The following is a 22,456-nucleotide window of genomic DNA, read 5'->3' as shown; positions in this document are numbered from 1 at the left end:
AGCCAGGAACCACAGCTTGAGCCAGGAACCACAACTACAGCCAGGAACCACAATGTGAGCCAGGACCCACAACTAGAGCCAGGAACCACGGCTGGAGCCAGGAACCACAGCTGGAGCCAGGAACCACAGCTAGAGCCAGGAACCAAAGCTAGAGCCAGGAACCACAGCTAGAGCCAGGAACCAAAGCCAGACGTAGGAACCTAAACTAGTGCTAGGAACCACAACCAGAGCCATGGACCTAAACTAGAGCCAGAAACCGCAACTACAGCTAGGAACCGAATCTTGAGCCATGAACCAAAACTCGAGCCAGGAACCTAAATTAGAGGCAGGAACCACAACTAGAGCCAGGAACCACAACTAGAGCCAGGAACCACACCTTGAGCCAGGAACCACAGCTTGAGCCAGGAACCGAATCTTGAGCCATGAACCAAAACTCGAGCCAGGAACCTAAATTAGAGGCAGGAACCCAAACTAGTGCTAGGAGCACAGCTACAGCCAGGAACCACAGCAGAAACTAGGAACCTTAGCTAGAGATAAGAACCACAACCAGAGCCAGGAACTTAAACTAGAACCAGGAACCACAACTACAACCATGAAGCACAACTAAAGCTAGGAACCACAACTAGAGCCTGGAACCACAACTAGAACCAGAAACCACAACTACAGCTAGGAACCACAACTACAGACAGAAACCACAACTAGAGCCAGGAACAACAGCTTGATCCAGGAACCATGGCCAGAGCCAGGAACCACAGCTTGAGCCAGAAAGCACAGCTTGAGCCAGGAACCACAACTCTAGCCAGGAACCACGGCTGGAGCCAGGAACCACAGCTGGAGCCAGGAACCAAAGCTAGAGCCAGGAACCAAAGCTAGAGCCAGGAACCACAGCTAGAGCCAGGAACCAAAGCCAGACGTAGGAACCTAAACTAGTGCTAGGAACCTCAACCAGAGCCATGAACCTAAACTAGAGCCAGAAACCGCAACTACAGCTAGGAACCGAATCTTGAGCCATAAACCAAAACTCGAGCCAGGAACCTAAATTAGAGACAGGAACCTAAACTAGAGCCAGGAACCACAGCTTGAGCCAGGAACCACAGCTTGAGCCAGGAACCGAATCTTGAGCCATGAACCAAAACTCGAGCCAGGAACCTAAATTAGAGGCAGGAACCCAAACTAGTGCTAGGAGCACAGCTACAGCCAGGAACCACAGCAGAAACTAGGAACCTTAGCTAGAGATAAGAACCACAACCAGAGCCAGGAACTTAAACTAGAACCAGGAACCACAACTACAACCATGAAGCACAACTAAAGCTAGGAACCACAACTAGAACCTGGAACCACAACTAGAACCAGAAACCACGACTACAGCTAGGAACCACAACTACAGACAGAAACCACAACTAGAGCCAGGAAGCACAGCTTGATCCAGGAACCACAGCCAGAGCCAGGAACCACAGCTTTAGCCAGAAACCACAGCTTGAGCCAGGAACCACAACTCTAGCCAGGAATCACAGCTAGAGCCAGGAAATACAACGAGAGCCAGGAACAACAAATAGAGCCAGGAACCACAACTAGAACCAGGACCCACAACTAGAGCCACGAACCACAGGTAGAGCCATTAACCACAATTAGAGCCAGAAACGATAGCCAGAGCCAGGAACCACAACTAGAGCCAGGAAACACAGCTAGAGCCATGAACCACAGCTAGAGCCAGGAACCACAACTAGAGCCAGGAACCACAACTAGATCCAGGAACCACAACTAGATCCAGGAACCACAACTAGATCCAGGAACCACAGCTAGAGCCAGTACCCACAGCTAGACCCAGGAACCACAGCTAAAGCCAGGAACCTAAACTAGAGGCAGGAACCTAAACTAGAGGCAGGAACCAAAGCTAGAGCCAGTAACCAAAGCTAGAGCCAGGAACCACAGCTTGAGCCAGGAACCGAATCTTGAGGCATGAACCAAAACTCGAGCCAGGAAACTAAATTAGAGGCAGGAACCCAAACTAGTGCTAGGAGCACAGCTACAGCCAGGAACCACAGCAGAAACTAGGAACCTTAGCTAGAGATAAGAACCACAACCAGAGCCAGGAACTTAAACTAGAACCAGGAACCACAACTACAACCATGAAGCACAACTAAAGCTAGGAACCACAACTAGAGCCTGGAACCACAACTAGAACCAGAAACCACAACTACAGCTAGGAACCACAACTACACACAGAAACCACAACTAGAGCCAGGAACCACAGCTTGAGCCAGAAACCACAGCTTGAGCCAGGAACCACAGCTTGAGCCAGGAACCACAACTCTAGCCAGGAACCACAGCTAGAGCCAGGAAACACAACGAGAGCCAGGAACAACAAATAGAGCCAGGAACCACAACTAGAACCAGGACCCACAACCAGAGCCACGAACCACAGGTAGAGCCAGGAACCACAACTAGAGCCAGGAACCACAGCTAGAGCCATGAACCACAGCTAGAGCCAGGAACCACAACTAGAGCCAGGAACCACAACTCGATCCAGGAACCACAACCAGAACCAGGAGCCACAACCAGAGCCAGGAACCACAGCAAGAGCCAAGAACCACAGCAAGAGCCAGGAACCACAACTCGAGCCAGGAATCACAACTCGAGCCAAGAACCTAAACTAGAGGCAGCAACCTAATGTAGAGGCAGGAACCACAGCTAGAGCTCAGAACCACAGCTAGAGCCAGTACCCACAGCTAGACCCAGGAACCACCGCTAGAGCCAGGAACCACAACCAGAGCCAGGAACCACTGCCAGAGCCAGGAACCGCAGCTAGAGCCAGGAACCACAACCAGAGCCAGGAACCACAGCTAGAGCCAGTACCCACAGCTAGACCCAGGAACCACAGCTAAAGCCAGGAACCTAAACTAGAGGCAGGAACCTAAACTAGAGGCAGGAACCAAAGCTAGAGCCAGTAACCAAAGCTAGAGCCAGGGACCATAGCTAGAGCAAGGAATCAGAGCAGAAACTAGCAACCACATCTAGGGAATGGAACCACAACCATTGCCAGGAACCTAAACTAGAACCAGGATCCACAACTAGAATCATGAAGCACAACTAAAACTAGTAACCACAACTAGAACCATGAAGCACAACTAAAGCTAGGAACCACAGCTAGAGCCAGGAATCAAAACTAGAGCCAAGAACCAAAACTAGAACCAGGAACCACAACTAGAACCAGGAACCACAACCAGAGCCAGGAACGACAGCCAGAGCCAGGAACAACAGCCAGAGCCAGGAACCACAACCAGAGCCAGGAACCACAGCTAAACCTAGGAACCTTAACTAGAGCCAGGAACCACAGCTAGAGCCAGGAACGACAGCCAGAGCAGGGGACCACAGCAAGAGCCAGGAACCCTAGCTGGAGCAGGGAACCACAGCTAGAGCCATGAACCGCAGCTAGAGCCAGGAACCACAACTAGAGCCAGGAACCACAAATCGAGCCAGGAACCACAACTAGAGCCAGGAACCACAACTCGAGCCAGGAACCAAAACTCGAGCCAGGAACCACAACTAGAGCCAGGAACCACAACTCGAGCCAGGAACCACAGCTAGAACCAGGAACCACAATTAGAGCCAGGAACCTAAAATAGAACCAGGAACCACAACTAGAACCAGGAAGCACAACTAAAGCTCGGAACCTCAACTAGAGCCAGGAACCACAACTAGAGCCAGGAACCACAACTAGAACGAGGAACCACAACTCGAGCCAGGAACCACAACTAGAGCCAGGAACCACAACTAGATCAAGGAACCACAACCAGAGCCAGGAACCACAACCAGAGCCAGGGACCACAGCTAGAGCCAGGAACCGCAGCAAGAGCAGGGAACCGTAGCTAGAGCCAGGAATCGTAGCTAGAGCCAGGAACCGCAGCTAGAGCCAGGAACCGCAGCTAGAGCCAGGAACCACAGCTTGAGCCAGGAACCGCAGCTAGAGCCAGGAACCACATCTAGAGCCAGGAACCACAGCTTGAGCCAGGAACCAAAGCTAGAGCCAGGAACCATAGCTAGAGGTGGGAACCTAACCTAGAACCATAAAACACAACTAAAGCTAGGAACCACAACTAGAACCATGAAGCACAACTAAAGCTAGGAACCGCAGTTACAGCTAGGAACCACCACTAGAGCCAGGAACCACAACTAGAGCCAGGAACCACAGCTAGAGCCAGGAACCACAACTAGAGCCACGAACCACAGCTAGAGCCAGGAACCACAACTAGAGCCAGGAACCACAGCTAGAGCCAGGAACCACAACTAGAGCCAGGAACCACAACTAGAGCCAGGAACCTAAACTAGAACCAGGAACCACAACTAGAACCAGGAAGCACAACTAGAGCCAGGAACCACAGCTAGAGCCAGGAACCACAACTAGAGCCAGGAACCACAGCTAGAGCCAGGAACAACAGCTAGAGCCAGGAACCACAACTAGAGCCAGGAACCACAACTCGAGCCAGGAACCACAACCAGAGCCAGGAACCACAGCTAGAGCCAGGAACCACAACTCGAGCCAGGAACCACAGCTAGAGCCAGGAACCACAGCTAGAGCCAGGAACCACAACTCGAGCCAGGAACCACAGCTAGAGCCAGGAACCACAGCTAGAGCCAGGAACCACAACCAGAGCCAGGAACCACAGCTAGAGCCAGGAACCACAGCTAAAGCCAGGAACCTAAATTAGAGGAGGGAACCACAACTGATGCAGCCTGTCCATCCGTCTGTCAATCAGCACTCTACAGGATGACATCTTCATCATCCATGAGGAAGAGTATGATAGCGTCCTGCAAAGTGTCTTCAAGACAGAGTTCCTGAGTCTGCTGGTGAAGCGGTTCCACGAGAAGACGGACCGGAAGCTTCCACTGAAGTTCAACAACCTGTCAGTACCTAGATCCTCGTCTTCATCATCTGTATCCTCGTCTTCATCATCTGTATCCTCGTCTTCATCATCTGTGTCCTCGTCTTCATCATCTGTATCCTCGTCTTCATCATCTGTGTCCTCGTCTTCATCATCTGTGTCCTCGTCTTCATCATCTGTATCCTCGTCTTCATCATCTGTATCCTCGTCTTCATCATCTGTGTCCTCGTCTTCATCATCTGTATCCTCCTCTTCATCATCGGTGTCCTCGTCTTCATCATCTGTATCCTCGTCTTCATCATCTGTATCCTCGTCTTCATCATCTGTATCCTCGTCTTCATCATCTGTGTCCTCGTCTTCATCATCTGTATCCTCGTCTTCATCATCTGTATCCTCGTCTTCATCATCTGTGTCCTCGTCTTCATCATCTGTATCCTCCTCTTCATCATCGGTGTCCTCGTCTTCATCATCTGTATCCTCGTCTTCATCATCTGTATCCTCGTCTTCATCATCTGTATCCTCGTCTTCATCATCTGTATCCTCGTCTTCATCATCTGTGTCCTCGTCTTCATCATCGGTGTCCTCGTCTTCATCATCTGTATCCTCGTCTTCATCATCTGTATCCTCGTCTTCATCATCTGTGTCCTCGTCTTCATCATCTGTATCCTCGTCTTCATCATCTGTGTCCTCGTCTTCATCATCTGTATCCTCGTCTTCATCATCTGTATCCTCGTCTTCATCATCTGTATCCTCGTCTTCATCATCTGTATCCTCGTCTTCATCATCTGTGTCCTCGTCTTCATCGTCTGTATCCTCGTCTTCATCGTCTGTATCCTCGTCTTCATCATCTGTATCCTCGTCTTCATCGTCTGTATCCTCGTCTTCATCATCTGTGTCCTCGTCTTCATCATCTGTATCCTCGTCTTCATCGTCTGTATCCTCGTCTTCATCGTCTGTATCCTCGTCTTCATCGTCTGTGTCCTCGTCTTCATCATCTGTATCCTCGTCTTCATCATCTGTATCCTCGTCTTCATCATCTGTATCCTCGTCTTCATCTGTATCCTCGTCTTCATCATCTGTATCCTCGTCTTCATCATCTGTGTCCTCGTCTTCATCGTCTGTATCCTCGTCTTCATCATCTGTGTCCTCGTCTTCATCATCTGTATCCTCGTCTTCATCATCTGTGTCATCGTCTTCATCATCTGTATCCTCGTCTTCATCATCTGTATCCTCGTCTTCATCATCTGTGTCCTCGTCTTCATCATCTGTGTCCTCGTCTTCATCATCTGTATCCTCGTCTTCATCATCTGTGTCCTCGTCTTCATCATCTGTATCCTCGTCTTCATCATCTGTGTCCTCGTCTTCATCATCTGTGTCCTCGTCTTCATCATCTGTATCCTCGTCTTCATCATCTGTGTCCTCGTCTTCATCATCTGTGTCCTCGTCTTCATCATCTGTATCCTCGTCTTCATCATCTGTATCCTCGTCTTCATCATCTGTATCCTCGTCTTCATCATCTGTATCCTCGTCTTCATCATCTGTATCCTCGTCTTCATCATCTGTATCCTCGTCTTCATCATCTCACTCCTCGTCTTCATCATCTGTATCCTCGTCTTCATCATATGTATCCTCGTCTTCATCATCTGTATCCTCGTCTTCATCATCTGTGTCCTCGTCTTCATCATCTGTATCCTCGTCTTCATCATCTCACTCCTCGTCTTCATCATCTGTATCCTCGTCTTCATCATCTCACTCCTCGTCTTCATCATCTGTGTCCTCGTCTTCATCATCTGTATCCTCGTCTTCATCATCTGTATCCTCGTCTTCATCATCTGTGTCCTCGTCTTCATCATCTGTGTCCTCGTCTTCATCGTCTGTATCCTCGTCTTCATCGTCTGTATCCTCGTCTTCATCATCTGTATCCTCGTCTTCATCGTCTGTATCCTCGTCTTCATCATCTGTGTCCTCGTCTTCATCATCTGTATCCTCGTCTTCATCGTCTGTATCCTCGTCTTCATCGTCTGTATCCTCGTCTTCATCATCTGTGTCCTCGTCTTCATCATCTGTATCCTCGTCTTCATCATCTGTGTCCTCGTGTTCATCATCTGTGTCCTCGTCTTCATCATCTGTATCCTCGTCTTCATCATCTGTGTCCTCGTCTTCATCATCTGTATCCTCGTCTTCATCATCTGTATCCTCGTCTTCATCATCTGTGTCCTCGTCTTCATCATCTGTATCCTCGTCTTCATCATCTGTATCCTCGTCTTCATCATCTGTATCCTCGTCTTCATCATCTGTGTCCTCGTCTTCATCATCTCACTCCTCGTCTTCATCATCTGTATCCTCGTCTTCATCATCTGTATCCTCGTCTTCATCATCTGTATCCTCATCTTCATCATCTGTATCCTCGTCTTCATCATCTGTATCCTCGTCTTCATCATCTCACTCCTCGTCTTCATCATCTGTATCCTCGTCTTCATCATCTCACTCCTCGTCTTCATCATCTGTGTCCTCGTCTTCATCATCTGTATCCTCGTCTTCATCATCTGTATCCTCGTCTTCATCATCTCACTCCTCGTCTTCATCATCTGTATCCTCGTCTTCATCATCTGTATCTTCGTCTTCATCATCTGTATCCTCGTCTTCATCATCTGTATCCTCGTCTTCATCATCTGTGTCCTCGTCTTCATCATCTGTATCCTCGTCTTCATCATCTGTATCCTCGTCTTCATCATCTGTATCCTCGTCTTCATAAATCTGTGTCCTCGTCTTCATCATCTGTATCCTCGTCTTCATCATCTGTATCCTCGTCTTCATCATCTGTGTCCTCGTCTTCATCATCTGTATCCTCGTCTTCATCATCTGTATCCTCGTCTTCATCATCTGTATCTTCGTCTTCATCATCGGTGTCCTCGTCTTCATCATCTGTATCCTCGTCTTCATCATCGGTGTCCTCGTCTTCATCATCTGTATCCTCGTCTTCATCATCTGTGTCCTCGTCTTCATCATCTGTGTCCTCGTCTTCATCATCTGTGTCCTCGTCTTCATCATCTGTATCCTCGTCTTCATCATCTGTGTCCTCGTCTTCATCATCTGTGTCCTCGTCTTCATCATCTGTGTCCTCGTCTTCATCATCTGTGTCCTCGTCTTCATCATCTGTATCCTCGTCTTCATCATCTGTATCCTCGTCTTCATCATCGGTGTCCTCGTCTTCATCATCTGTGTCCTCGTCTTCATCATCTGTGTCCTCGTCTTCATCATCGGTGTCCTCGTCTTCATCATCTGTGTCCTCGTCTTCATCATCTGTGTCCTCGTCTTCATCATCTGTGTCCTCGTCTTCGTCATCTGTATCCTCGTCTTCGTCATCTGTGTCCTCGTCTTCATCATCTGTATCCTCGTCTTCATCATCTGTATCCTCGTCTTCATCATCTGTGTCCTCGTCTTCATCATCTGTGTCCTCGTCTTCATCATCTGTGTCCTCGTCTTCATCATCTGTATCCTCGTCTTCGTCATCTGTGTCCTCGTCTTCATCATCTGTATCCTCGTCTTCATCATCTGTGTCCTCGTCTTCATCATCTGTATCCTCCTCTTCATCATCTGTGTCCTCCTCTTCATCATCTGTATCCTCCTCTTCATCATCTGTATCCTCGTCTTCATCATCTGTGTCCTCGTCTTCATCATCTGTGTCCTCGTCTTCATCATCTGTGTCCTCGTCTTCATCATCTGTGTCCTCGTCTTCATCATCTGTATCCTCGTCTTCATCATCTGTATCCTCGTCTTCATCATCTGTATCCTCGTCTTCATCATCTGTGTCCTCGTCTTCATCATCTGTGTCCTCGTCTTCATCATCTGTATCCTCGTCTTCATCATGTGTCCTCGTCTTCATCATCTGTGTCCTCGTCTTCATCATCTGTGTCCTCGTCTTCATCATCTGTGTCCTCGTCTTCATCATCTGTGTCCTCGTCTTCATCATCTGTATCCTCGTCTTCATCATCTGTATCCTCGTCTTCATCATCTGTATCCTCGTCTTCATCATCTGTATCCTCGTCTTCATCATCTGTATCCTCGTCTTCATCATCTGTATCCTCGTCTTCATCATCTGTATCCTCGTCTTCATCATCTGTATCCTCGTCTTCATCATCGGTGTCCTCGTCTTCATCATCTGTATCCTCGTCTTCATCGTCTGTATCCTCGTCTTCATCGTCTGTATCCTCGTCTTCATCGTCTGTATCCTCGTCTTCATCATCTGTGTCCTCGTCTTCATCATCTGTATCCTCGTCTTCATCATCTGTGTCCTCGTCTTCATCATCTGTGTCCTCGTCTTCATCATCTGTATCCTCGTCTTCATCATCTGTGTCCTCGTCTTCATCATCTGTATCCTCGTCTTCATCATCTGTGTCCTCGTCTTCATCATCTGTATCCTCGTCTTCATCATCTGTGTCCTCGTCTTCATCATCTGTATCCTCGTCTTCATCATCTCACTCCTCGTCTTCATCATCTGTATCCTCGTCTTCATCATCTGTATCCTCGTCTTCATCATCTGTGTCCTCCTCTTCATCATCTGTATCCTCGTCTTCATCATCTGTGTCCTCGTCTTCATCATCTGTATCCTCGTCTTCATCATCTGTGTCCTCGTCTTCATCATCTCACTCCTCGTCTTCATCATCTGTATCCTCGTCTTCATCATCTGTGTCCTCGTCTTCATCATCTGTATCCTCGTCTTCATCATCTGTATCCTCGTCTTCATCATCTGTGTCCTCGTCTTCATCATCTGTATCCTCGTCTTCATCATCTGTGTCCTCGTCTTCATCATCTGTATCCTCGTCTTCATCATCTGTGTCCTCGTCTTCATCATCTCACTCCTCGTCTTCATCATCTGTATCCTCGTCTTCATCATCGGTGTCCTCGTCTTCATCATCTGTATCCTCGTCTTCATCATCTGTATCCTCGTCTTCATCATCTGTATCCTCGTCTTCATCATCTGTATCCTCGTCTTCATCATCTGTATCCTCGTCTTCATCATCGGTGTCCTCGTCTTCATCATCTGTATCCTCGTCTTCATCATCTGTATCCTCGTCTTCATCATCTGTATCCTCGTCTTCATCATCTGTGTCCTCGTCTTCATCATCTGTATCCTCGTCTTCATCATCTGTATCCTCGTCTTCATCATCTCACTCCTCGTCTTCATCATCTGTATCCTCGTCTTCATCATCTGTATCTTCGTCTTCATCATCTGTGTCCTCGTCTTCATCATCTGTGTCCTCGTCTTCATCATCTGTGTCCTCATCTTCATCATCTGTGTACTCGTCTTCATCATCTGTATCCTCGTCTTCATCATCTGTATCCTCGTCTTCATCATCTGTGTCCTCGTCTTCATCATCTGTATCTTCGTCTTCATCATCTGTGTCCTCGTCTTCATCATCTGTGTCCTCGTCTTCATCATCTGTGTCCTCATCTTCATCATCTGTGTCCTCGTCTTCATCATCTGTATCCTCGTCTTCATCATCTGTATCCTCGTCTTCATCATCTGTGTCCTCGTCTTCATCATCTGTGTCCTCGTCTTCATCGTCTGTATCCTCGTCTTCATCATCTGTATCCTCGTCTTCATCATCTGTATCCTCGTCTTCATCGTCTGTATCCTCGTCTTCATCGTCTGTATCCTCGTCTTCATCATCTGTATCCTCGTCTTCATCATCTGTATCCTCGTCTTCATCATCTGTGTCCTCGTCTTCATCATCTCTATCCTCGTCTTCATCATCTGTGTCCTCGTCTTCATCATCTGTGTCCTCGTCTTCATCATCTGTATCCTCGTCTTCATCATCTGTATCCTCGTCTTCATCATCTGTATCCTCGTCTTCATCATCTGTGTCCTCGTCTTCATCATCTGTATCCTCGTCTTCATCATCTGTATCCTCGTCTTCATCATCTGTGTCCTCGTCTTCATCATCTGTATCCTCGTCTTCATCATCTCACTCCTCGTCTTCATCATCTGTATCCTCGTGTTCATCATCTGTATCCTCGTCTTCATCATCTCACTCCTCGTCTTCATCATCTGTATCCTCGTCTTCATCATCTGTATCCTCGTCTTCATCATCTGTATCCTCGTCTTCATCATCTGTGTCCTCGTCTTCATCATCTGTATCCTCGTCTTCATCATCTGTATCCTCGTCTTCATCATCTGTGTCCTCGTCTTCATCATCTGTATCCTCGTCTTCATCATCTGTGTCCTCGTCTTCATCATCTGTATCCTCGTCTTCATCATCTGTGTCCTCGTCTTCATCATCTCACTCCTCGTCTTCATCATCTGTATCCTCGTCTTCATCATCTGTATTCCTCGTCTTCATCATCGGTGTCCTCGTCTTCATCATCTGTATCCTCGTCTTCATCATCTGTATCCTCATCTTCATCATCTGTATCCTCGTCTTCATCATCTGTATCCTCGTCTTCATCATCTGTGTCCTCGTCTTCATCATCTGTATCCTCGTCTTCATCATCTGTGTCCTCGTCTTCATCATCTGTGTCCTCGTCTTCATCATCTGTATCCTCGTCTTCATCATCTGTGTCCTCGTCTTCATCATCTGTATCCTCGTCTTCATCATCTGTATCCTCGTCTTCATCATCTGTATCCTCGTCTTCATCATCTCACTCCTCGTCTTCATCATCTGTGTCCTCGTCTTCATCATCTGTATCCTCGTCTTCATCATCTGTATCCTCGTCTTCATCATCTCACTCCTCGTCTTCATCATCTGTATCCTCGTCTTCATCATCTGTATCTTCGTCTTCATCATCTGTATCCTCGTCTTCATCATCTGTATCCTCGTCTTCATCATCTCACTCCTCGTCTTCATCATCTGTATCCTCGTCTTCATCATCTGTGTCCTCGTCTTCATCATCTGTGTCCTCGTCTTCATCATCTGTGTCCTCGTCTTCATCATCTGTATCCTCGTCTTCATCATCTGTATCTTCGTCTTCATCATCTGTGTCCTCGTCTTCATCATCTGTGTCCTCGTCTTCATCATCTGTATCCTCGTCTTCATCATCTCACTCCTCGTCTTCATCATCTGTATCCTCGTCTTCATCATCTGTGTCCTCGTCTTCATCATCTGTGTCCTCGTCTTCATCATCTGTATCCTCGTCTTCATCATCTGTGTCCTCATCTTCATCATCTGTATCCTCGTCTTCATCATCTGTGTCCTCGTCTTCATCATCTGTATCCTCGTCTTCATCATCTGTATCTTCGTCTTCATCATCTGTGTCCTCGTCTTCATCATCTGTGTCCTCGTCTTCATCATCTGTGTCCTCGTCTTCATCATCTGTATCCTCGTCTTCATCATCTCACTCCTCGTCTTCATCATCTGTATCCTCGTCTTCATCATCTGTATCTTCGTCTTCATCATCTGTGTCCTCGTCTTCATCATCTGTGTCCTCGTCTTCATCATCTGTGTCCTCGTCTTCATCATCTGTATCCTCGTCTTCATCATCTGTGTCCTCGTCTTCATCATCTGTATCCTCGTCTTCATCATCTGTATCCTCGTCTTCATCATCTCACTCCTCGTCTTCATCATCTGTGTCCTCGTCTTCATCATCTGTATCTTCGTCTTCATCGTCTGTGTCCTCGTCTTCATCATCTGTATCCTCGTCTTCATCATGTGTATCCTCGTCTTCATCATCTGTGTCCTCCTCTTCATCATCTGTGTCCTCGTCTTTATCATCTGTGTCCTCGTCTTCATCATCTGTATCCTCGTCTTCATCATCTGTATCCTCGTCTTCATCATCGGTGTCCTCGTCTTCATCATCTGTATCCTCGTCTTCATCATCTGTGTCCTCGTCTTCATCATCTGTGTCCTCGTCTTCATCATCTGTGTCCTCGTCTTCATCATCGGTGTCCTCGTGTTCATCATCGGTGTCCTCGTCTTCATCATCTGTATCCTCGTCTTCATCATCTGTGTCCTCGTCTTCATCATCTGTATCCTCGTCTTCATCATCTGTATCCTCGTCTTCATCATCTGTATCCTCGTCTTCATCATCTGTGTCATCGTCTTCATCATCTGTGTCCTCGTCTTCATCATCTGTATCCTCGTCTTCATCATCTGTATCCTCGTCTTCATCATCTGTGTCCTCGTCTTCATCATCTGTGTCCTCGTCTTCATCATCTGTATCCTCGTCTTCATCATCGGTGTCCTCGTCTTCATCATCTGTATCCTCGTCTTCATCATCTGTGTCCTCGTCTTCATCATCTGTGTCCTCGTCTTCATCATCTGTATCCTCGTCTTCATCATCTGTGTCCTCGTGTTCATCATGTGTGTCCTCGTCTTCATCATCTGTATCCTCGTCTTCATCATCTGTGTCCTCGTCTTCATCATCTGTATCCTCGTCTTCATCATCTGTATCATCGTCTTCATCATCTGTGTCCTCGTCTTCATCATCTGTGTCCTCGTCTTCATCATCTGTGTCCTCGTCTTCATCATCTGTATCCTCGTCTTCATCATCGGTGTCCTCGTCTTCATCATCTGTGTCCTCGTCTTCATCATCTGTGTCCTCGTCTTCATCATCTGTGTCCTCGTCTTCATCATCGGTGTCCTCGTGTTCATCATGTGTGTCCTCGTCTTCATCATCTGTATCCTCGTCTTCATCATCTGTGTCCTCGTCTTCATCATCTGTATCCTCGTCTTCATCATCTGTATCATCGTCTTCATCATCTGTGTCCTCGTCTTCATCATCTGTGTCCTCGTCTTCATCATCTGTATCCTCGTCTTCATCATCTGTATCCTCGTCTTCATCATCTGTGTCCTCGTCTTCATCATCTGTATCCTCGTCTTCATCATCGGTGTCCTCGTCTTCATCATCTGTATCCTCGTCTTCATCATCTGTGTCCTCGTCTTCATCATCTGTGTCCTCGTCTTCATCATCTGTATCCTCGTCTTCATCATCGGTGTCCTCGTCTTCATCATCTGTATCCTCGTCTTCATCATCTGTGTCCTCGTCTTCATCATCTGTGTCCTCGTCTTCATCATCTGTGTCCTCGTCTTCATCATCTGTATCCTCGTCTTCATCATCTGTATCCTCGTCTTCATCATCTGTGTCCTCGTCTTCATCATCTGTATCCTCGTCTTCATCATCTGTGTCCTCGTCTTCATCATCTGTGTCCTCGTCTTCATCATCTGTGTCCTCGTCTTCATCATCTGTGTCCTCGTCTTCATCATCTGTGTCCTCGTCTTCATCATCTGTATCCTCGTCTTCATCATCTGTATCCTCGTCTTCATCATCTGTGTCCTCGTCTTCATCATCTGTATCCTCGTCTTCATCATCGGTGTCCTCGTCTTCATCATCTGTATCCTCGTCTTCATCATCTGTGTCCTCGTCTTCATCATCTGTGTCCTCGTCTTCATCATCTGTATCCTCGTCTTCATCATCGGTGTCCTCGTCTTCATCATCTGTATCCTCGTCTTCATCATCTGTGTCCTCGTCTTCATCATCTGTGTCCTCGTCTTCATCATCTGTGTCCTCGTCTTCATCATCTGTATCCTCGTCTTCATCATCTGTGTCCTCGTCTTCATCATCTGTGTCCTCGTCTTCATCATCTGTATCCTCGTCTTCATCATCTCACTCCTCGTCTTCATCATCTGTGTCCTCGTCTTCATCATCTGTGTCCTCGTCTTCATCATCTGTATCCTCGTCTTCATCATCTGTATCCTCGTCTTCATCATGTGTGTCCTCGTCTTCATCATCTGTATCCTCGTCTTCATCATCTGTGTCCTCGTCTTCATCATCTGTATCCTCGTCTTCATCATCTGTATCCTCGTCTTCATCATCTGTGTCCTCGTCTTCATCATCTCACTCCTCGTCTTCATCATCTGTATCCTCGTCTTCATCATCTGTATCATCGTCTTCATCATCTGTGTCCTCGTCTTCATCATCTCACTCCTCGTCTTCATCATCTGTGTCCTCGTCTTCATCATGTGTATCCTCGTCTTCATCATCTGTATCCTCGTCTTCATCATCTGTGTCCTCGTCTTCATCATCTGTGTCCTCGTCTTCATCGTCTGTGTCCTCGTCTTCATCATCTGTATCCTCGTCTTCATCATCTGTGTCCTCGTCTTCATCATCTGTATCCTCGTCTTCATCATCTGTATCCTCGTCTTCATCATCTGTATCATCGTCTTCATCATCTGTGTCCTCGTCTTCATCATCTGTGTCCTCGTCTTCATCATCTGTATCCTCGTCTTCATCATCTGCGTCCTCGTCTTCATCATCTGCGTCCTCGTCTTCATCATCTGTGTCCTCGTCTTCATCATCTGTATCCTCGTCTTCATCATCTGCATCCTCGTCTTCATCATCTGCATCCTCGTCTTCATCATCTGTATCCTCGTCTTCATCATCTGTATCCTCGTCTTCATCATCTGTGTCCTCCTCTTCATCATCTGTATCCTCGTCTTCATCATCTGTATCCTCGTCTTCATCATCTGTGTCCTCGTCTTCATCATCTGTGTCCTCGTCTTCATCATCTGTATCCTCGTCTTCATCATTTGTGTCCTCGTCTTCATCATCTGTATCCTCGTCTTCATCATCTCACTCCTCGTCTTCATCATCTGTATCCTCGTCTTCATCATCTGTATCCTCGTCTTCATCATCTGTGTCCTCGTCTTCATCATCTGTATCCTCGTCTTCATCATTTGTGTCCTCGTCTTCATCATCTGTATCCTCGTCTTCATCATCGGTGTCCTCGTCTTCATCATCTGTGTCCTCGTCTTCATCATCGGTGTCCTCGTCTTCATCATCGGTGTCCTCGTCTTCATCATCTGTATCCTCGTCTTCATCATCTGTATCCTCGTCTTCATCGTCTGTGTCCTCGTCTTCATCATCTGTATCCTCGTCTTCATCATCTGTATCCTCGTCTTCATCATCTGTGTCCTCGTCTTCATCATCTGTATCATCGTCTTCATCATCTGTATCCTCGTCTTCATCATCTGTGTCCTCGTCTTCATCATCTGTATCCTCGTCTTCATCATCTGTATCCTCGTCTTCATCATCTGTGTCCTCGACTTCATCATCTGTATCCTCGTCTTCGTCATCTGTGTCCTCGTCTTCATCATCTGTATCCTCGTCTTCATCATCTGTATCCTCGTCTTCATCATCTGTGTCCTCGTCTTCATCATCTGTATCCTCGTCTTCATCATCTGTATCCTCGTCTTCATCATCTGTGTCCTCACCTTCATCATCTGTATCATCGTCTTCATCATCTGTGTCCTCGTCTTCATCGTCTGTGTCCTCGTCTTCATCATCTGTGTCCTCGTCTTCATCGTCTGTATCCTCGTCTTCATCATCTGTATCCTCGTCTTCATCATCTGTGTCCTCACCTTCATCATCTGTATCCTCGTCTTCATCATCTGTGTCCTCGTCTTCATCATCTGTATCCTCGTCTTCATCATCTGTGTCCTCGTCTTCATCATCTGTGTCCTCGTCTTCATCATCTGTGTCCTCGTCTTCATCATCTGTGTCCTCGTCTTCATCGTCTGTGTCCTCGTCTTCATCATCTGTATCCTCGTCTTCATCATCTGTGTCCTCGTCTTCATCATCTGTGTCCTCGTCTTCATCATCTGTGTCCTCGTCTTCATCATCTGTATCCTCGTCTTCATCATCTGTATCCTCGTCTTCATCATCTGTATCCTCGTCTTCATCATCTGTATCCTCATCTTCATCATCTCACTCCTCGTCTTCATCATCTGTGTCCTCGTCTTCATCATCTCACTCCTCGTCTTCATCATCTGTGTCCTCGTCTTCATCATCTGTGTCCTCGTCTTCATCATCTGTATCCTCGTCTTCATCATCTGTATCCTCGTCTTCATCATCTGTATCCTCGTCTTCATCATCTGTATCCTCGTCTTCATCATCTGTATCCTCGTCTTCATCATCTCACTCCTCGTCTTCATCATCTGTGTCCTCGTCTTCATCATCTGTGTCCTCGTCTTCATCATCTGTATCCTCGTCTTCATCATCTGTATCCTCGTCTTCATCATCTGTGTCCTCGTCTTCATCATCTGTATCCTCGTCTTCATCATCTGTGTCCTCGTCTTCATCATCTGTGTCCTCGTCTTCATCATCTGTGTCCTCGTCTTCATCATCTGTGTCCTCGTCTTCATCATCTGTATCCTCCTCTTCATCATCTGTGTCCTCGTCTTCATCATCTGTATCCTCGTCTTCATCATCTGTGTCCTCGTCTTCATCATCTGTATCCTCGTCTTCATCATCTGTGTCCTCGTCTTCATCATCTGTATCATCGTCTTCATCATCTCACTCCTCGTCTTCATCATCTGTATCCTCGTCTTCATCATCTGTATCCTCGTCTTCATCATCTGTATCCTCGTCTTCATCATCTGTGTCCTCGTCTTCATCATCTGTGTCCTCGTCTTCATCATCTGTGTCCTCGTCTTCATCATCTGTATCCTCGTCTTCATCATCTGTGTCCTCGTCTTCATCATCTGTATCCTCGTCTTCATCATCTGTGTCCTCGTCTTCATCATCTGTATCCTCGTCTTCCTCATCTGTGTCCTCGTCTTCATCATCTGCTTCCTCGTCTTCATCATCTGCTTCCTCGTCTTCATCATCTGCGTCCTCGTCTTCATCATCTGCATCCTCGTCTTCATCATCTGTGTCCTCGTCTTCATCATCTGTATCCTCGTCTTCATCATCTGTGTCCTCGTCTTCATCATCTGTGTCCTCGTCTTCATCATCTGTGTCCTCGTCTTCATCATCTGTATCCTCGTCTTCATCATCTGTGTCCTCGTCTTCATCATCTGTGTCCTCGTCTTCATCATCTGTGTCCTCGTCTTCATCATCTGTGTCCTCGTCTTCATCATCTGTATCCTCGTCTTCATCATCTGTGTCCTCGTCTTCATCATCTGTATCCTCGTCTTCATCATCTGTATCCTCGTCTTCATCATCTGTGTCCTCGTCTTCATCATCTGTATCCTCGTCTTCATCATCTGTATCCTCGTCTTCATCATCTGTGTCCTCGTCTTCATCATCTGTGTCCTCGTCTTCATCATCTGTATCCTCGTCTTCATCATCTGTGTCCTCGTCTTCATCATCTGTGTCCTCGTCTTCATCATCTGTATCCTCGTCTTCATCATCTGTGTCCTCGTCTTCATCATCTGTGTCCTCGTCTTCATCATCTGTATCCTCGTCTTCATCATCTGTGTCCTCGTCTTCATCATCTGTATCCTCGTCTTCATCATCTGTGTCCTCGTCTTCATCATCTGTATCCTCGTCTTCATCATCTGTGTCCTCGTCTTCATCATCTGTGTCCTCGTCTTCATCATCTGTGTCCTCGTCTTCATCATCTGTGTCCTCGTCTTCATCATCTGTATCCTCGTCTTCATCATCTGTGTCCTCGTCTTCATCATCTGTGTCCTCGTCTTCATCATCTGTGTCCTCGTCTTCATCATCTGTATCCTCGTCTTCATCATCTGTATCCTCGTCTTCATCATCTGTGTCCTCGTCTTCATCGTCTGTATCCTCGTCTTCATCGTCTGTGTCCTCGTCTTCATCATCTGTATCCTCGTCTTCATCATCTGTATCCTCGTCTTCATCATCTGTGTCCTCGTCTTCATCATCTGTATCCTCGTCTTCATCATCTGTGTCCTCGTCTTCATCGTCTGTATCCTCGTCTTCATCATCTGTATCCTCGTCTTCATCATCTGTGTCCTCACCTTCATCATCTGTATCCTCGTCTTCATCATCTGTATCCTCGTCTTCATCATCTGTGTCCTCACCTTCATCATCTGTATCATCGTCTTCATCATCTGTGTCCTCGTCTTCATCATCTGTGTCCTCGTCTTCATCATCTGTATCCTCGTCTTCATCATCTGTGTCCTCGTCTTCATCATCTGTATCCTCGTCTTCATCATCTGTATCCTCGTCTTCATCATCTGTATCCTCGTCTTCATCATCTGTGTCCTCGTCTTCATCATCTGTATCCTCGTCTTCATCATCTGTATCCTCGTCTTCATCATCTGTATCCTCGTCTTCATCATCTGTGTCCTCGTCTTCATCATCTGTATCCTCGTCTTCATCATCTGTATCCTCGTCTTCATCATCTGTGTCCTCGTCTTCATCATCTGTATCATCGTCTTCATCATCTGTATCATCGTCTTCATCATCTGTGTCCTCGTCTTCATCATCTGTATCCTCGTCTTCATCATCTGTATCCTCGTCTTCATCATCTGTGTCCTCGTCTTCATCATCTGTATCCTCGTCTTCATCATCTGTGTCCTCGTCTTCATCATCTGTATCCTCGTCTTCATCATCTGTATCCTCGTCTTCATCATCTGTGTCCTCGTCTTCATCATCTGTATCCTCGTCTTCATCATCTGTGTCCTCCTCTTCATCATCTGTGTCCTCGTCTTCATCATCTGTATCCTCGTCTTCATCATCTGTGTCCTCGTCTTCATCATCTGTGTCCTCGTCTTCATCATCTGTATCCTCCTCTTCATCATCTGTGTCCTCCTCTTCATCATCTGTGTCCTCGTCTTCATCATCTGTGTCCTCGTCTTCATCATCTGTGTCCTCGTCTTCATCATCTGTATCATCGTCTTCATCATCTGTGTCCTCGTCTTCATCATCTGTATCTTCGTCTTCATCATCTGTATCCTCGTCTTCATCATCTGTATCATCGTCTTCATCATCTGTGTCCTCGTCTTCATCATCTGTATCCTCGTCTTCATCATCTGTATCATCGTCTTCATCATCTCACTCCTCGTCTTCATCATCGGTGTCCTCGTCTTCATCATCTGTATCCTCGTCTTCATCATCTGCAACCTCGTCTTCATCATCTGTATCCTCGTCTTCATCATCTGTATCCTCGTCTTCATCATCTGTGTCCTCGTCTTCATCATCTGTGTCCTCGTCTTCATCGTCTGTATCCTCGTCTTCATCATCTCACTCCTCGTCTTCATCATCGGTGTCCTCGTCTTCATCATCTGTATCCTCGTCTTCATCATCTGTATCCTCGTCTTCATCATCTGTGTCCTCGTCTTCATCATCTGTATCCTCGTCTTCATCATCTGTGTCCTCGTCTTCATCATCTGCGTCCTCGTCTTCATCATCTGTATCCTCGTCTTCATCATCTGTATCCTCGTCTTCATCATCTGTATCCTCGTCTTCATCATCTGTATCCTCGTCTTCATCATCTGTATCCTCGTCTTCATCATCTGTATCCTCGTCTTCATCATCTCACTCCTCGTCTTCATCATCTGTATCCTCGTCTTCATCATCTGTATCCTCGTCTTCATCATCTGTATCCTCGTCTTCATCATCTCACTCCTCGTCTTCATCATCTGTATCCTCGTCTTCATCATCTGTATCCTCGTCTTCATCATCTGTATCCTCGTCTTCATCATCTGTATCCTCGTCTTCATCATCTGTATCCTCGTCTTCATCATCTGTGTCCTCGTCTTCATCATCTGTATCCTCGTCTTCATCATATGTGTCCTCGTCTTCATCATCTGTATCCTCGTCTTCATCATCTGTGTCCTCGTCTTCATCATCTGTGTCCTCGTCTTCATCATCTGTATCCTCGTCTTCATCATCTGTATCCTCGTCTTCATCATCTGTATCCTCGTCTTCATCATCTGTGTCCTCGTCTTCATCATCTTTATCCTCGTCTTCATCATCTTTATCCTCGTCTTCATCATCTGTGTCCTCGTCTTCATCATCTGTGTCCTCGTCTTCATCATCTGTGTCCTCGTCTTCATCATCTTTATCCTCGTCTTCATCATCTGTGTCCTCGTCTTCATCATCTGTGTCCTCGTCTTCATCATCTTTATCCTCGTCTTCATCATCTGTGTCCTCGTCTTCATCATCTGTGTCCTCGTCTTCATCATCTGTGTCCTCGTCTTCATCATCTTTATCCTCGTCTTCATCGTCTGTATCCTCGTCTTCATCATCTGTATCCTCGTCTTCATCATCTGTATCCTCCTCTTCATCATCTGTGTCCTCATCTTCATCATCTGTGTCCTCATCTTCATCATCTGTGTCCTCGTCTTCATCATCTGTGTCCTCCTCTTCATCATCTGTGTCCTCGTCTTCGTCTGTATCCTCGTCTTCATCATCTGTATCCTCGTCTTCATCATCTGTGTCCTCGTCTTCATCATCTGTGTCCTCGTCTTCATCATCTGTATCTTCGTCTTCATCATCTGTATCCTCGTCTTCATCATCTGTGTCCTCGTCTTCATCATCTGTGTCCTCGTCTTCATCATCTGTGTCCTCGTCTTCATCATCTGTGTCCTCGTCTTCATCATCTGTATCCTCGTCTTCATCATCTGTATCCTCGTCTTCATCGTCTGTGTCCTCGTCTTCATCGTCTGTATCCTCGTCTTCATCATCTGTGTCCTCGTCTTCATCATCTGTGTCCTCGTCTTCATCATCTGTGTCCTCGTCTTCATCATCTGTGTCCTCGTCTTCATCATCTGTATCCTCGTCTTCATCATCTGTATCCTCGTCTTCATCATCTGTGTCCTCGTCTTCATCGTCTGTATCCTCGTCTTCATCGTCTGTATCCTCGTCTTCATCATCTGTGTCCTCGTCTTCATTATCTGTGTCCTCGTCTTCATCATCTGTATCCTCGTCTTCATCATCTGTATCCTCGTCTTCATCATCTGTATCCTCGTCTTCATCATCTGTGTCCTCGTCTTCATCGTCTGTATCCTCGTCTTCATCGTCTGTATCCTCGTCTTCATCATCTGTATCCTCGTCTTCATAATCTGTATCATCGTCTTCATCATCTGTATCCTCGTCTTCATCATCTGTGTCCTCGTCTTCATCATCTGTGTCCTCGTCTTCATCATCTGTATCCTCGTCTTCATCATCTGTATCCTCGTCTTCATAATCTGTATCATCGTCTTCATCATCTGTATCCTCGTCTTCATCATCTGTGTCCTCGTCTTCATCATCTGTGTCCTCGTCTTCATCATCTGTATCCTCGTCTTCATCATCTGTATCCTCGTCTTCATCATCTGTGTCCTCGTCTTCATCGTCTGTATCCTCGTCTTCATCGTCTGTATCCTCGTCTTCATCATCTGTATCCTCGTCTTCATAATCTGTATCATCGTCTTCATCATCTGTATCCTCGTCTTCATCATCTGTGTCCTCGTCTTCATCTTCTGTATCCTCGTCTTCATCATCTGTGTCCTCCGCTTCATCATCTGTGTCCTCCTCTTCATCATCTGTATCCTCGTCTTCATCATCTGTATCCTCGTCTTCATCATCTGTGTCCTCGTCTTCATCATCTGTGTCCTCGTCTTCATCATCTGTATCCTCGTCTTCATCATCTGTGTCCTCGTCTTCATCATCTGTATCCTCGTCTTCATCATCTGTATCCTCGTCTTCATCATCTGTATCCTCGTCTTCATCATCTGTATCCTCGTCTTCATCATCTGTATCCTCGTCTTCATCATCTGTGTCCTCGTCTTCATCATCTGTATCCTCGTCTTCATCATCTGTATCCTCGTCTTCATCATCTGTATCCTCGTCTTCATCATCTGTGTCCTCGTCTTCATCATCTGTGTCCTCGTCTT

The 22,456-nt window shown here is 46.7% G+C and overlaps 1 protein-coding gene across 1 annotated transcript in view; it reads left to right on the top strand.

The window, feature by feature from the left end:
* The window catches only part of myo1eb (myosin IEb), a gene marked incomplete at both ends in the record, with an annotated part of 133,905 nt that overhangs the window by 69,975 nt on the left and 41,474 nt on the right, over positions 1 to 22,456 (top strand). The window contains one exon of the mRNA XM_079240529.1: positions 4,758 to 4,904. Within this exon, the coding sequence (XP_079096655.1) occupies positions 4,758 to 4,904 (147 nt within the window). The remainder of the gene's footprint in view (positions 1 to 4,757; positions 4,905 to 22,456) is intronic.

The sequence above is a fragment of the Telmatherina bonti genome (assembly GCF_933228915.1).
Source record: "Telmatherina bonti genome assembly, chromosome: 5".
Classification (NCBI taxonomy): Eukaryota; Metazoa; Chordata; class Actinopteri; order Atheriniformes; family Telmatherinidae; genus Telmatherina; species Telmatherina bonti.
Note: the sequence above shows the minus strand (reverse complement) of the source record. Positions and strands in the feature narration are given on the sequence as shown.